This window comes from Oxyura jamaicensis, chromosome 6, assembly GCF_011077185.1.
Source record: "Oxyura jamaicensis isolate SHBP4307 breed ruddy duck chromosome 6, BPBGC_Ojam_1.0, whole genome shotgun sequence".
Lineage (NCBI taxonomy): Eukaryota > Metazoa > Chordata > Aves > Anseriformes > Anatidae > Oxyura > Oxyura jamaicensis.
Window position 1 is genome coordinate 13,642,078 of NC_048898.1, and position 16,524 is coordinate 13,658,601.

Here is a 16,524-nt window from a genome sequence, read left to right on the forward strand (position 1 = left end):
GTAATAGGGGGGGGAAAAAAAAAAAAAGAGAGAGAAAAGAAAATAAAAGAAAAAAAAAAGAAACCACTGGGCAAGCAAAGGCTCCTGTAACAGTTATCACACTTAAAGTAGAAGTACACAGTAAGGCTCAGTCTGAATCAGTATATAATGGGCTGATTCAGAACCTCCCCACATAGGCTGCACCTAGCAAAGCTCTGCTGAGGATAAACATTTCCCAACATGCTCATATAGTTGGCATGAAAAAAAATATTAATACACCCACTGGCAGCAAGCGAACCCTGTAATTTAAAGAAAGAAATTTCAAAAGCACAAGCAGGTTTGCTTCTTTCTTCTGACTAAAACGGGAGCAACATAAGACCAATATCCAGCGATTTAGAAAATTCTCAGTGTTAGCTTCCCTTAGTCTGACCCATCAGCCTTGATTATGCACCTTTTATTCTAATAAAAACAAATACTGGGTTTTTGGCAGGAGGCTTATCTAAAATAAGATGGTAGAGCTGGGCCTACACTATTTGTTTAGCAGAGCTACTCAAGCACAAGCTAATATTTTTATTTCAATCCAGTAAGACCACTTAGGTAGCTGGGGACCCACTAGCTGCAAAGGTAACAGAGGTCTCCACAGCAATACCATGAGGTCACAACTAAGGGGCTTCAGGGTTGGTTTGTGCATCACATATTCTTCCCCAGAAGACCTAGAAATGCCATCCCCTCAGCTTGAGGGCAGAAGAGGAGAAAACTATCTTTATTTTCGCTCTCAGCTTGTCAAGACTTAACAGCCTTAAAGCTTACATAGTACAGCTGGCCATCTTCTATGAACTGCCATAGATGCAGAGGCAGGCTGGACAAGCAGCCTGTCCCTTTCTTGAGGACAGGAGATGGCACTGTGCTCCCAGCACTGCTGAGGATACCCCTTGCCATATCCTGATGTACATGCTCTCACCCACACAGAACTTCAGCCTCAGACGAGAAACAACAGATGGGAACTAACCAGCAGAAAAAGATCAGAAAGAGGAGGAGACAACACCCTCCCAGCATGGAAGCTCACAGCAAACTATTGTGAAGTTATTTGTAGGTATTATGGACAGGAACAGTTTTAAGAAAAATTTGGAAAAGAATAACAAGAGCAGCTGTTTGTTTCAGAGAAGCTCCTCCTTTACAAAAGAGGACAAAGAGGTTGCTCATCTGATATTCTAGCAGGGGTACTTGCTGGCAGGACACCTGTACATGTTGCTATCCTTCATGCATGTGTGTCCTCCTTAAACCCAAGCACTCCTAGGGGCCAGGTAATACTGAGAATTTTGATGGAAAGCCTCCCTTGTCCAGATTAGGAGAGTTACACCACAGACTGAGCTAAACAGCAGACTGTAACAGTAACTGTGCAAGGTTCAACGTATTCAGTGCATTTGGATGAAATTCAGTGACTTTTCAAAATAAGTACTTGTGTTAAACAGATGAGCGCTAGTATGCACTTCATATGCACAGTTTGCACTATAATATCTGTTAGTATGCTGCCAAATGAACTGGTATTTCACCTGAATTATCTTAATAGCAATCGTACTTACAAAATATCAGAAAATTTGAAAGCTTGTACAATGTCCAGCATAAAGGTCCAGCAGATTACTGAAGATAATTTTCCATAACAACAGACAATATTTTGTTTCTTTTTATTATTTTATTTTGGTGTGTGTTCGTGATTTGCTGGTTGTGTGGCTTTTAAGAAATGACAGACTTCTGCTCAGGCTTTCCTTATAATCCATACAGAATAAATCTATCTTCTGACACTGTACAATGTGAGGAAAAAAGAAAAAAGTGAAGAGCTTTACAAATATTAAATGCATATATGGCAAGGCACATTTTTATATATTTATTTTTTGTACCTGTTATGAATTTCCACTGCAGCATTCAAGAGGCAGGTGTTTAAATATGTCTTCAACTCTTGTTTGTGCCCACTTCTCTTTAGCTAAACCCACTTAGGCTAACCAGTGGATTACAACACCAGAAGAAGCAAACATACTTGAAAATGCTCCACATGCTAAAAAAGAATTATGTTTGTATAAACAGTTATAAACATCCACACACACTAGTTTTTAAACAATACTCTAACACTTGTTAGCAATATAAAATAATTATTCATATATTATCCTTTTGCTTTTCCAGAATCAGTGACATTTAATTTCAATTCCCTTTGAGCAACTTGTAATTAGGGCTTTATCATATTTAACTATAGGTATATAATCCTCCAAGTGAAAAAAGAAACCAAAATGGATGAGACTGTGATCACATCTCTCATTCCAAAAATATTTTTTGCCTCCAAAGCCTTGCATGGAACAAAACACTCCTGAAAATGATACAAATGGTTTTGACATTAAGAAAAGTAAACAAGCAAAATAAAGATGGAAAAATCATGCGGTCAGTTTGCAAGTACTGTTTATTGTTTGAGGCAGGGTTAAAGCCTTTCATAAAGACAAGAACATACATGCAACCAGACTGAAAGTGACATGAGGTTATTCTCAACACCCAGCAGAACCCTGCTGCCTATAATATGCCACAGCCAAAGTATGTGGAGGCTTCAAAACAGACAAAATAATATGAACAAACTAGAATTGCTGTTATTTTGGTAACCAAGAGAGAATACAAATGCCCAAAATACTTCTAATAATTACTTTTGTGGAAAAAAAAAAAAAAAAGGCATTTTTTTTTTTCATTTTTTTTCCTTTATCTAATACCTCCCAGGATTTCTAAGCTGAATTGGCATTTCATTGGTAACCATCTATGACATGAGTAGAGGTATTACAAGTGGCTTCCATATCCATTTACGTCCGCATGCAACACCAGCCGTGACAATGGCCAAAAACATTAGGCAACTTCTAAATTAGGAGCCTCAAGTAATTTCAAACAAACCAAGAACAGCCAAACAGTGATGACTCTCAACTAGGACCAATATGGATAGGTTTGGAACAGAGGGCAGAATTTTTCCATATTCCTAGATCACTCACATCATAACTAGCAGTGATGATATATTTATTAGGCATTGGGATCCTTTTTTCACAGTAAGAAGTTCATGATTTTAAGCATGTCCAACCTGTTTCATAGACAAGCAGGAAATATGCTACACATTCTTGGTTTTTCACTGAAAACTTGACAGTAGCCCTTATATAGAATTCAAAAGGTATTAATCAGAACTTTTCTCTAGAATATATTAATAAAGCTGTTAATCATGTTAATTCCACCAGTTACTTTTATTGTCTTTTTTCCCGTCTGAGTAATCATACCCATCTGGTGGCAATTTTATTTTATATCCCTCTTTTTAAGCTCTTTTTTCATTCCAAATTTAAGCATTTCATTTGAAATGCACTCTCTACACAAGTTAAAAATACCTTGTGCAATAAACCAGGAATAATGCACACTGTCAATATCATAACTGAGGGCTTTTTCCAAGTAGACAGACAACCTTGTGCAACTACTACATTATTAAAAATGACCCATTTTCTGAAGGTCAGAGTAAGCAAATGTTGAGATGTAATTTAATAATTAGCAAATTTTATCTGTGAAATTGTTTAAACCCTTTTCCTTTGCATATAATCAAAAATACACATTGATAGTACTTTGCATAGCTGAAATATTTTCAGGATTTTTTTCCCTGTTGAAAGAAAGAATAATCCATATAGGATCATTTGTGGAAAAACCAAGCATGCTCTACGAAGAGGATTTGTGTGAGCATGTAGGAGATGATAGAAACACAAGCACTTAATTCACAGGGAAAAAAACTTAGAACAGATAAGGGGCTTTTTCATCTGAAATTATAGCCTCTCTCTTTTATAAACACTTTGATATCACCAGCCACTCTTGCTCAACAGGCGAGCAGGAGATAAATGCGCTGCTTTTGCTAAGGCGCCGACCGATGGAGCATGCTCACTGAAGCCCCAGGTGTGACCCCTGCTCTTCTGCGAGCAGCAATTGGACCAGGCAATCCATCACGGTGCTCCTCCTGTCAGGCTGGGTGCTCGGCTGCAGCTGTCTGTCACACTGGTGGATGGGACCTGCTTAAAGGCAATCATGTCAATCTCTATGTGGCTACTCAGACTAAGATAGAAGGATGATCTTGACAGGCTTGGCAAAGTCAGCAGAAGGCACTAGAGGACTTTAGTTACATGCTTAAAATTTAGATGCAATTTGTGCTTCTCATGTGGAGGGACTGAAGAGGCACAAAAGAGCGCTGTGTTCTATAGCTGGTCATCTCTGATGAATCTGTTGCCTTCGGAATGCTTTCCATAGTAAATGTAGCGACATTTTCCCAAAATGCCTACAGGAAACAGGAAATGAATTACAATTAGGAAAGTGGTGGCACAACATTCAGAGGCACACAAACAAGGAAATTTGAAGGAGGGAAGGGAACAGTTCTCTTGTCGTCCTGCAAAAGAAAGTTTGTACATTGGAAATATTCAGTATTACCATTTCAATCAGCAGCTTTTAATCCACTGGGAAAACTTGTGTTCATATAGTTATGTGAGCTATCCTGTTAAACAAATACCTATAAGTGTCTTCAAAAATAGAATGACATCACACTAGAACATCATATGCTGTATTTTAAATCACAGTAACCCTTGACCATTTTTGAAAAACAGAGTCTGGATGGGACTTACATTTTGTACTGTCTGCAATCTCCCTACTATGTGTATAACATGCTATTCCTGATAATTAAAAATAATTCAAGTGTTAATTACGCTAAAAATTGGTACATATAGAGGATGATTTCAAAAATTACCAAGAATGCTGCTTTTGGGAGAAAAGGCACAGTATTCTCAGTGTGTACAGGAGGCAAGATGCCTGACAAAGCCTTAACTGCTGTGGGTGAGACATATATACCTGCAGATCTCACTATGTTATTCAAAAGCATCCCCTCTGGTGGTACTAAGTGGTATGTGAAAGCGTAAGTTCACAGTCACATCCCACCTGTGAACATCCTCAAAGACACTAAATTTTACTAGCAGAGCTGTTCTTTGTGCCCCCAGGCACATATAGTCAAATTAAAGTCATTTCCCATGTACAGAAGGAAGGTGAAAGAGTCTCTCCTATCTTGGAAGCATCTGACACAGCTGTCACTGAAGTATATAGTTCACCCCCCATAAGGGCACACATAACCTAGCCGAAAGGTTGCCTTACATAAAGGGTAAAGATTAGGAAGGAGCAGATCCTCAATTCATTTCAGTTCTGGCTTGCCAGGACTCACACAGCAGGTATTGTACCCACCTGCAGTATGAATCAGATATGCAAACTTTTATTTTCTGCATCTATGTTTCCAGTGCAACGTGTGCCAGATAAGCAACTAAACCCTTGGAAGGCATGGGATGTGGAAGATTAATGTCAGCCCATGCTCTTCTTTCTTTCTGAAACATCATGGTAACACATTCCTAAGGAAAACAAAACAAAACAAAAAAAAATGATACTCCCATCATTCACTGTGAAAAACACATTCCTCTTCAGGATAGCAAAAAATGGGGACAAGTGCAATGTTTGGTGCCACTCCCCTTCTCCACAGAGCCTTCAATAATTTCAATTTCTATAATTTCTGTAGTGGTGTTATCGTCCCTAAACAAGCGTCTAAAAAAAAGCCAGCTTTTCCTCCTAAAGAGATGATATTCCAAGTTTAATGGCAGCAGGCATTAGATTGGAAACAAGACCATTTAGAGTTCTAAATGTAAAGGATATGAACAGTTTATTAACAGCATTCTTTAGAGTCCTTTTTCACTGGCATTGATAAAAGTCTTGTTTGAGGTCTGCCGCATTTCTTGAGGACTGGAAGCGAGACTGTTTATAGAGATGCTGGTGAGAGAGTGCTGTTTGATGAATGCTGGAGACTGTAGCTAGGTGTCAGCGCTTAGAAAATGAGGCAAGGACATGAGGTATTAATATTGTCAATGATCTCTTGACAGGAAAACAGATACTGCATTCACCGTCAGATTTAAATAGACATCAAGTGCATTAACGACAAAAGGGCAGACTTCAAACAAAGGGGGCTGTATGGTGTTGCGCTGAGCGAGTCTCCGAGTTGGCAATAACCTGATCTGAAAAGACACTGTCAGGACTACAGACAGGCCCTGAATTGTGTGCGGTGACAGAAAACAGAGATGCTGACAGAGATACCGGTGCCATATTATGCCAAGTATATTCCAGAGCTGTCTCCAACCCTAACTAAATCTGACATCATTTCCTATCGCTTATAGTATTCTCCTCTGCTCCAGCGAATATTTTTCCCCAGACATCATTACAAACTCCACTGTAGTTTTAAAGTTACTGGCAGGCCTGTTCTGTCACGGAGGTTGGGTCTACAGGCCTAAGGATAACCTCAGTCAATCTAAATTTGGAGTTTGCTGGAGAAGTGCTCTCATTTTCACTGATATCTCAGCTACTTGAGGTGATCTGAACGCTAAAGTGTGAGGAGCTGTCACCTTGAATAAAATCCTTAAAGTAAAGACGCTCGGTTCCTGGGATGTTCAGCAAAGATGTCGGACAGTCTGGCAGCAGGAAATGAAATCCAGCTGCTGCTGCTCGCCTGGGGATAAAGGTGCTTGGGCTAGTGACAGTTAAAGTCAGCTGAAATTTTTGAACTCCTGCAGCCTACAATTGTTTAAATTAAGGAAGTGTTGTCTCCGCAGAGATTCCCTACCAAGGCACACAGCTGTGATTCGATTGCCAGGCATATTACACACACTGCTCAGAGAGTCTTGATAAAAGCGCAGTTGAAAATGTTGCCATGAGACTTTATTTATCATGAAGGTTATTTGTAAAACAATAATCTGCCTCATAAATTAAATGCGGTGACTGGTTGGGTTTTGTTTTGTGTTTTTTTTTTTTTTTTTTTTCCTCTCCATTTCCCACCTCCCTTTGTCAACTGCAGAAAACCAAGAACTACAAAAGGCTTATGTGCTGCAATAAGGGTTTTGATGCTAAGATATGTTATACGTGAATTTAGGAAACCTACAGCTTGCCTCCTGCCCATCTGCAATTGTAGTTGTCCTTGCAGTTCAGGAGCATGTATATGGTTTTGCATGCGGACAAGGGGAGGAATAAGGGAAACAATACATCTGTGACTTTTGTGGTGTTTTTTAATTAAAATATCCAGCATTGGCTATAATAAGCTAAGTATACAGCCTATGCATCAAAACAACACACAGCATCCTGAATGAGGTTTCTGCTCGCCGTTCTTGAGGAATGACAACACAAGGTCTCTTGAGGGATCATCTTCCCTGAATGAGGCTTCTAATTTTTCTTAAGTAGCTGCTTCTACCATCACCACAAGCTGTTAAAACTATAATTATTAAAAAAATGCATAGGGAAAAATCATTTTTAAATTCACCCTTTATCTTTTAAATGTTTTCCCCCTTCGGAATGGATGTTCTAATTATGCTGGGTAAGTAATGACCTTGCAGTTGCTTGCATGTGTTGTGGTATCAGTCTTTCTTCACAAACACATTGTAATGTCAGCAACACCAGCTTTTCCCTAGCTGAGGGAAAACCCAATTATCCAAATAAATAAATAAATACATACATGCATACTAAAGCACATGAAAAATTGTTCAAGTCATGTTTGCTCCTTTTAAATTGGGCATGTATTGCAAAGAGCTATTGTGCAGTTGGAACTTCATACAATTTCCTAGAGTAGAAAAAGTTTGTAGATGTTCATGTATTACAGGGAAAATGATAAAAAGAAGCTGCAAGGGGATGTGCTAAACCTATAGACCATACAGCCTCAGCCATAGGTCCAAATTCAGATCAGGCCAACAGAAACATATGGGAATTGTTATCTGGTAGCATCTCATTGTCTATCTTGGTTCACACTTTTTCCTAGTAAATAACTGCTGTGCGCCTATTAAAAAGCACCTCTCAGCCATCACAGCTGGGGCAGCTGCTAGCAGCACAGCCTTCTCCAGTAGCATTCAGTTTTCTTTAAAAAGTAATTACTAAAACTAAGTAGTCAAGCCAAAACTTTTGCCACCCTCCCCCCTCCAAAACTATTGCCACATCTGCCCAAGATCCCCCTAAGGCACCCATTTTAACATCAAATGTTTTTAATAAACCCCTCTGCAACTGCAAACAGCAAAGTATTCACAATTAAAATTGTCTGTCAAACACATTGGTTTACAGTACACAGCAGGGATTACATTTCAGCATACAGTCCTCTGCCTGTCTTTCACATGGGCTAACTAACCACAGGTCCTGATACTATGCACCGTGGTCAGATAAAGTGCAGTACTTCACACACAGACTTGATATTCTAGCAGGATTACACTTTGCCTAAGTTTAATTTGAGTATGGTACCTAAATCCTCCACTGCCAATTTGTATTTGATCCATATTCATCTCTTTTTCCACACCCTGCTGTTGTATAGTTTTGCTATGGGCTATTAAACAGCTGCCATGTTCCACCAAGAAGCTGTGTGCATTTCAGTGTGGTTATACTACCAGTCTGTAAATTGTTTTGAGACCCTTCAGGATGAAATATCAATACCATTATCATTTTTTTCATAGGCACTTGGGCATTTCCTACAATTAATGAACAGAAGTTGCAAAATTCCCTGAAATATTAATTTGAACTTCCTTTACAGGAAATAGTTCCCTACCTACAACATCCAGAGGAGAATAAATACCTATCTACAAACAGTTTCACATCTACAATGCTACTGATTTAGGCAAAACACATCCATCAGCTGCTACAATTTAAAACTCTAAAACTTTTTTCTCTAAGGGTATAAGTATAAGGGTATAGTTTGAAACAAAAATCTTTTTGCACAGGAGTTTAATTTTTTTTTTTTCATTTTATGTTTGTCTTCACATAAATAATAACAACTTTATGTCTAGTTGACAATTTCTTATCTTGAATTTCACTTTTCACAGAAATGAAGCACTAGGGATTTTCAAGAAATTAGGAGCCTAATCCTACAGGCCTTCAATAGCACATAGGTTCTCTCTTTTTTTTTTTTTTTTCCCCTGCTAAATCAGGACTATTAGATTATATATACATTCAAAGTCATTATAGTCAGAATACTTTCTCTTTAAAAAAAAAATTATACCTGAGCTATTTATTCTAAAATCATCATCAAGAACATTAAAGCATCTGAATGCTGTAAAAAGCATCAAAATATTTTCAAACATACTCCTTCAAAATATTCACTTTTTAATCCTCAGTAAATAATTTCTGGCACAAATTAATTGAAATGGACCATCTAGTTATTTAAAAGCAAGTAAATAAAACTAAAAAAAAAAAAAAAAAAAAAAAGATTTTCGGGTAAATCAGTCTGGTATTCAGGGAGCGTAAATCTGTGCAAAGCTTCACAACATACAAGGGTGGGAACCTGAGGAGAGTACTAGAGGGAGGAGAGATGCTAAATATCTCACAGTGACAGGAGAGAAAAAAAAAAAAAAAAAGAAAAAGTTGACTTGGGCCCAAGTAGTGAGCTTTTAGTTCTACTGAGGCTTGTGGCTGTAATAGCATGGAGATACTTTACAAATGAAAAAAAAAAAAAAACAAAAACAAAAACAAAAACACAACCCCCCTTTCCCCAAATGTTGAGTGCTTGTCCCAGTCACTCACTCTTCAAAGGTTCGTTCACCTGCTTTAACGTTCACACATTTATGCATTTGTAGTTGGTCCTTTTAGTTGTTTCTGTAAAAACGTAGAAAATGCATTTTTATAAAGAACAATAGTCTGAGCAATTTAGGAACAAGAAATCATTTACCTTTAGAGATCTGTTAGAGCCAAAAGCAGAAAAGAACACTTTTTGAGTTATGTTTTTGACCCATAATCTGTAAAATGGACCAATTAATTACAGATTTAAAATGATAAACTTATTGTAGGACAAGAATGGAGGGAATTAGAGAGAGACTTTTTGTTCTTCATGACTACTTCTGGTGGAACAAAACAAGTTTCTATTGAATATGCTCCAGCCCATGAACTTTCTGACACAAGAACATGAAAAGATCAACTGTAATGTAATAAAAAGTGTAAGGGACCACCTGGGTCACTAAGTCCTCCTCAGAGCAGCCAGGTACGTCACACAGAGAGTCTACCCAAGCTTTTACCCTGCCATGCCAAGATAAACGCAGTGTCACACAGCAAACAAACCACTGTCAGTACGGAGGACCCAAAGCTCAAAAACTGCAATGTGACATGGAAAAAGAACAGAACTGCCATTGTCAATGCCAATGTGAAGGAATCCCTGACCACTACAGTTCAATCCATTTGTTGTGACTGTAGTTTCTAAGTGCCCCACTACAGGTTGGAGTCAAGACACAAGAAGAATAAAGTGGGCATCTGTTACAGTCTGCATCACTATCTTTTGTCTTGCCTATTTTGACCTATAAGCTTGTGAGGACCTAATGGGAAGACTCAGTACCTTTCAATATGTCCCTTTGACAGCAGAAACAACTGTCCTAATCACAACCCTCCCTCTGTGGGTTGCAATGCTAAAGGAAGGTAGCATTCATGCTCAGGGGAGATGAATTACCTCTTTGCTCTTCTCCCTGCACAGGGATTCCAAAAAAATGATAATATTTTCCTCTGGACACCCTACCGCATGAGGCATGAAGTGGTCCTTCAGACTGAAAGAAATTACTGAATGGCACAAAATTAAATCCATATCCATTCTGTGGCAATGGTGTTGGAATTACACACCTAAGTTAGAGCTGAGAGGAATCAGGGCAGGCAAACTAAGACCCAGAATTATTGCAAGTATCCTGCACAGACAAGTACTGCGACATGTCAAGTCTCACTGGCCTGTTTGTAGGAAGGGGGGAAAAAGGGGGAAGTGAGAGTAGGGGAGGGGAAGGAAAGCAGTCAACAGGGAGACATTGGAAAAATTTGCAATGAAGGTGATAGGAATATAAAGATGTGAAGTTTGCATCCCAGGCCAAGGGAGCTGCATAAATGTTCAGTGTAAACTAGCAGTCAAGCTGATGTGTGATAAAGTACAGCCTGCTGTAAATACACTTCAGGGCTCCCAGTGCAGCTGGGGATGAAACTTGTAATTTGGAAGGGGGGAGGGAGGGGGAAGTAAGAGAAAAAAGACTAAAGAAAAAAAATGCACTGCAAGCTTTTTCTCACATAATCTGTTACTGGAAAATTGAGAAGCTTGTCCAAGTCCGTGGGAATAAGCTGATGAGCTGATACTTAATAATAAACCATATTGTGTCATGGTGCGGAGTCATCTAGATCCATTCAGGCCACAAACTATATTACTTTATACAGCCCTGGCTGACATACATTTAAAGCCCTCTACACATTAAGGAGCCATTAGGCTGACAGATTAAAAGTTATCTTGGAGCTAATGTTTCCATTATGCGTATCCTGGCAGTGGAACAATCAACACACTGTTCCTCAGATGTCATACTTTGTTTAAAAAAAAAAAGGGTAGGGGGGAGAAAAGGGAGAAAGGAGGGTATCTCTCCCTCCTTGAATGACATTGACATGATCAGCTTTGATCTGGGCATGTGCTGTCTACAGATTCTTTACTGTTGGCTAAAATAGGAGCATTTAGGGCATAATACTTTAAATCATTAACCAGTCCTGCACTCCTCTGGGTATCGTTGTTAAAATTTAAGGCCCCACACTTGGGATTTTTTTGGAATCTTTCCATGCTTATTGTAACCATCATCAGAGAAATATGTTGGGGGGTGTGTGCATCTGTCTCTCTAATGAAAATGAAGTAAAAAGTACCAAACAAAAAATCCAAATGCTTTTGTCTCTTTACTGCTTCTTTACAGTTTTTACACTCTCAGATAACAGCACGGATAGAATTAATCCAGACTTTACAACAAAATATTTCTTGCTGAATATGCTGACATTTTTAGGCAGATGTTTTTAAATACTCAGGCACACAAATTGTATATCCAGTGAGGTACTGCGGTCAAAGAAACCTAAATACACAGAAAATATCAGCACACCAGATATTATGGATTAAATGATACTTAAATTCATATATATAGAATACCACTCATGAGGGGGGTGGAGGAAAAGAAGTATGGGTTCATAGTTCTGTTAGTCTTTTGAACACTTCTACACATACCTCATTCTCTCGTACTGGTCTAAATAAAAGCAGTAGACTAAAAGCAGAACAATTTACTGTAAGGATCCAGTGCCAATCAGATTACATCTGTTAAGCATCCTCCATCTCTCAACCAACGTCACAAAAGCTGCACTGCTTTCTTTTGATGGCCAAGCACCCAAACTGGACCAGCAATTTCATCCACCAGCCCACCAGCCACTCCCCGCCAGCAGCTCCACGCAGAGAGCAGCAGCACTAGAGGGCAGCATGCATTTGTCTAAAGAACGGACCACACCGGCAAGCGAAATACGCTGCGCTGACAATTAAAGCAATACTGTTTGTTAGGTTTGCAGCCAATTTCTTGTTCTGTCATGATCAAAGCCTATATTCATACAGTCTTTGCTTTCAGCCTTTCGCCCAGGAGCCTGACTGCTGGTTGGACTAACCTCAGTGAGCATCACTCTGTGTAGACAGATGGCTGCAGAAGGATGTCACCGGGCAGTGGTCTGAACAAAAGGCTCAAAATATTGTCCAGGGGGAGGTGATGGCCGTGCACACCGCCGGCTCCCAGAGCAGCTGGGGTGGCACTTTGTAGTCCCTCAAAACACAAATATTAGTGCTGTTTTCAACAGACTTTCTATTACTTTTGATAATGCACTGGTGCGATCAGTGAAGTGACGTTAAGAGACACTTTTAATACCTTTGGTATAGTGGGCAAGGAGGTTGTAAAAATCCCATCCTCGCTGTATATTAAAGTTCAGCTGTTGAGCATACACTCACCATATTAACGTCCAAGATTTTCAGTTAATTTGGCTAACATATGCAAAAATGACATTTCTATAGGCTGCTCTAGACTTTGGGCAACATTCTACTAATAATATGTACATTAATCAGCAATGGAATTAAACCATAAAGAATGACAGGGTCATTAGGAAAACAAAGTGAATATAATTATATTTTACTTCACAAACTTTAACCATGTGCAGATTGCATTACAAGTAAATGTAAGGGGGGGTGGGGGAAGAGGGAAGTAAGCTCTTTTAGTATCTGTGATAGAATTAAACAAATGTACCGTGATTTATTTGGCAGTAGGCAAACTTTTGGAATAATTGTTCGGAAAGTCTACAAGCATTCCAATAAAATTACAAATTCTTATATGAAAAAAATTGAGCAGCAGAGCCCTTCTGGAGAGTTTAGACATAAATTTGGCTCATCTCATGAGCAAAACTTGCTTTTGGATTTTAAATGTGTTCCTGCTGGAGGAGTTCACATCAGGAGAAAAAAAAAAAAAAAAAAAAAAAAAAAAACCGAAAAAAAAAACTCAGTCTGGCTCAACTGGTTTGAAATTTCTCAGGAGAGTCATCTGAAATAAAGACAAGTTGCTTTTTATTTTTAAAGCTGGGAAAGAAAGTCTCTCAAATAAAATTAAAGAGCATAATGAAATAGTCCTGCTGTCACATTATGATACAGTTAAAGGAACCTTCTTTGCATGCTATTACTTGCTCTCTTCCATAAACCCTTCCTCAGAAACAAAGAAAACATTTAACTAATTGCTAAAGATAGGATTGCCATGATTCTTGCTAATACAAAAACAAGCATTCTTAAGAAGCTGATACTACAAGGCCATGGGTTCCCTTGATTTCCAGTGGAAGCTAAAGGCAGTTAGCACTCTGTAAGACACATCCGGACACCACATAACTGGTGAACTCCCTTCCCTATCATAGCTATTGCTGTATACCACCAAATGAAATCAAAAATGCATCTGGATCCAAGCATCCTAAACATTCACTAAATGCCTGGTTCTCTGGACTAAGCTTGGGCTTGTCCCTTAGTATAATTTAGTTCTTTGCTATATCACATCTACACCATCATAGCCTATTGCCAAATCCTTACACAGTCTAATCCCAAACACTGCCTGCCTCCAATACTGAATGCCAAAATATTGCCATGGTTTCCTACCTTCAACTCTCTCCCCCTTCCTCAGCCTCCTTTTACAAATACGCTAATGAGAGAGGGGCTGAAGGTTAAATCACAGTGGCCAGCAGAATGCAGTTTACAAGCGCACTTGTAGCCTCTATGGAAGCTTTTGCTAAAGATAAAAGATAGGAGGCTAAGGAATAGGCACATTAAAACACTTCCATTAGGGTCAGAGTTATTAAAGTTTAGTCAAAGCATCAAAGACTTTCTAACAAGTATTATGCTTAGTAAATGTTTTCCACTGGAGCACGGATATTGGTGAGAGCTTTTGGAGTGTGTCAGTTAATCAGTATTCACCCGTTTTGACAGCTTGAAATATTACTCACTTATTTGGCTGGTTCAAATTTGTCAGACTTGACTATGTCGTAAGTTAACATGTCCCCATATTAAAAAGGAGCCAACTGGCAAATGTGCACATCGGACCTAATAAAACACATCTGGCCAAACAATCAAGCAACACTGATCACTGTATCACTCACAAGCACAAATTAACAGTGACTGTCTGTGAGACTACCAAGCTAAACAGGAAGCAATAACCTACTGCCTTACCAAATAGCCTTTAAATGGTTAACTGAAGGATAAAGCCTCCACAGCATTCTGTTTCTAAGACAGTCAATTGCTTGGTTAAAGCCACATAAACATTTTAGATGGCTTGGGTCATTTGCTGATACAAGTGGAAGAATTGCTTTAGGACAGAAGCTGTCCCCCAACCCAGAGAATGGTTTTCTGCCACAGGAAGGCCATTTAGGCAATGGCTCTCACAAGTAACGCTCCTCACCTCTGCTCTCATAGTGGGTGACACAGACACAAAATCAGAAAGTGCTATGGAGGTAGCAGCTATTCCGGAATTAGCCACCACGTGAATTTGGCTGGAGAGCTGGTCATGTGCAGCCAGTGTTTGGTTAAACATATCAAGGGGCAGGGTACGTGACTGCTGCTGTTAAAACCTGGGCTTTGTCTTGCAGGAGTAAGTGCTAGGAGCAGTGTTATTAGGCACACCAACTTCCACGGCATCCTTTGTGCTCTCTGACAGCAGCAATACACGATACAACTGCCCTGCTGAAGACCTCAAAGATCTCAAAAGCAATAACAGAAAAAAAATATTCAAGGAAGATCTTTTTCAGGGATAAGGAAAGTTTAACCACTTACATGTGTGCAGTGAACCCTCTGGTCCTTTCAGAGAGGCTCCTGGGAAGCAGCTATATGCTACTGAAGTATTTCAGTCTTTGGGCAAAACAAGCTTGACATCCCTGTTGGCATCTCTGCTGAGAACAGACACAGGCCTTACCCAGAAAACATCAAACGTGACTTTCTGCTAGCTGTGGCTGAAATGAAGCTGAATACTGAAGGCAGGGGGAGGAGAGGTCGTCGAGGAAGCAGTAGTTAACGGGGTAAAGTGAGTGTCATAATCCCCAAATTGCAGTTGGACTGAATGTTTTCAGACAATTTGCCTGTCTAAACCAAGACAGTATCATTTTTCTTTCTTCTAGGAGAGGGTTAAGAATAATCTGAAGCTTGGAAAATGGCTGCTGTTGATACTAGTGAGGCCTTCTCTTTAACTAGATCCTTCAGGAAAAAACAAATTAATCAACAGCCAGCTGAAGTGGGTTTAATGATTGCATTCTGCATACAATCAGCTTTTCCCTTTTCAAGGGCCATCAATATGTCAAGGGAAGACATATCTGAAGGATATAGCTCTTAACATCAAGGTTATCTATTCTCCACAAGGCTCCCACTCCTTACTGGGCTGATACTTTACACTGCCTGTGTCTAACATTTTCATCAACTCTGCAATCAATCAAGGTAATAATGTTGTGAAAAAAATCAATTAACAACGCAATTAAACTTTCCTTATTATCTCAAAGGGCTGAAATAATACCTAAAGGGAAGATAGACTCACTGAATGCAGACATCCATAACCCAATGTGAAAGTGAATTATGAGGTTAGACAGATGCAGGCATGTACTGGCGCTGTTATTTTCAAAGGGATATATCTCATCTAGGCAGTGTATCAGTCACCACCAATCCCATACCCTAAAATTCCAAATTACTTTTAAGAAATATACGATGTGCAATATCCATTTCATATTCTCTTTTAGAGATAAACCCCCCAAAATCTGAACAGGAGTATTATTCAAAGACAAAATGATCTTTCAGAGAGAACATAAAATATAAAAGCTATAATAACATTTACATCTGTATACCACCCATGTCTGTAAATGCAGGTCATCAATTATACATAATCTGCAGTGAATAAGGAACAGAAGAAGTGGCAGAACATTTAAAGCCCAAAGGCTCAGATTCGCAAATACCTTGCATCAAGTATGCTGAAGGAAGAGCCCCAAAATAAACACACAGCAACAAGAGCAAGGACTAAAGTATCATTCACTGAAAATAAGATAGAGTACCTATATTATTGTGTAATTACATTCAACCCTCATCATTCCCAAGAGCTGAGAGTTTTAAAGTGCATTGAAAGAAGACAATTAACCCCTTGCTGCTGGGAG

The 16,524-nt window shown here is 39.1% G+C and overlaps 1 protein-coding gene across 2 annotated transcripts in view; it reads right to left on the minus strand.

Annotated features, from left to right (window-relative positions):
- Positions 1–1,591: 1,591 nt before the first annotated feature.
- The window catches only part of LRMDA (leucine rich melanocyte differentiation associated), a 694,799-nt gene continuing 679,866 nt past the window's right edge, over positions 1,592–16,524 (minus strand). For both annotated transcript variants that reach the window (XM_035329289.1, XM_035329293.1), the window contains one exon: positions 1,592–4,303. In XM_035329289.1, coding sequence (XP_035185180.1) covers positions 4,224–4,303 — 80 coding nt within the window. In that variant the 3' untranslated portion in view covers positions 1,592–4,223. The remainder of the gene's footprint in view (positions 4,304–16,524) is intronic.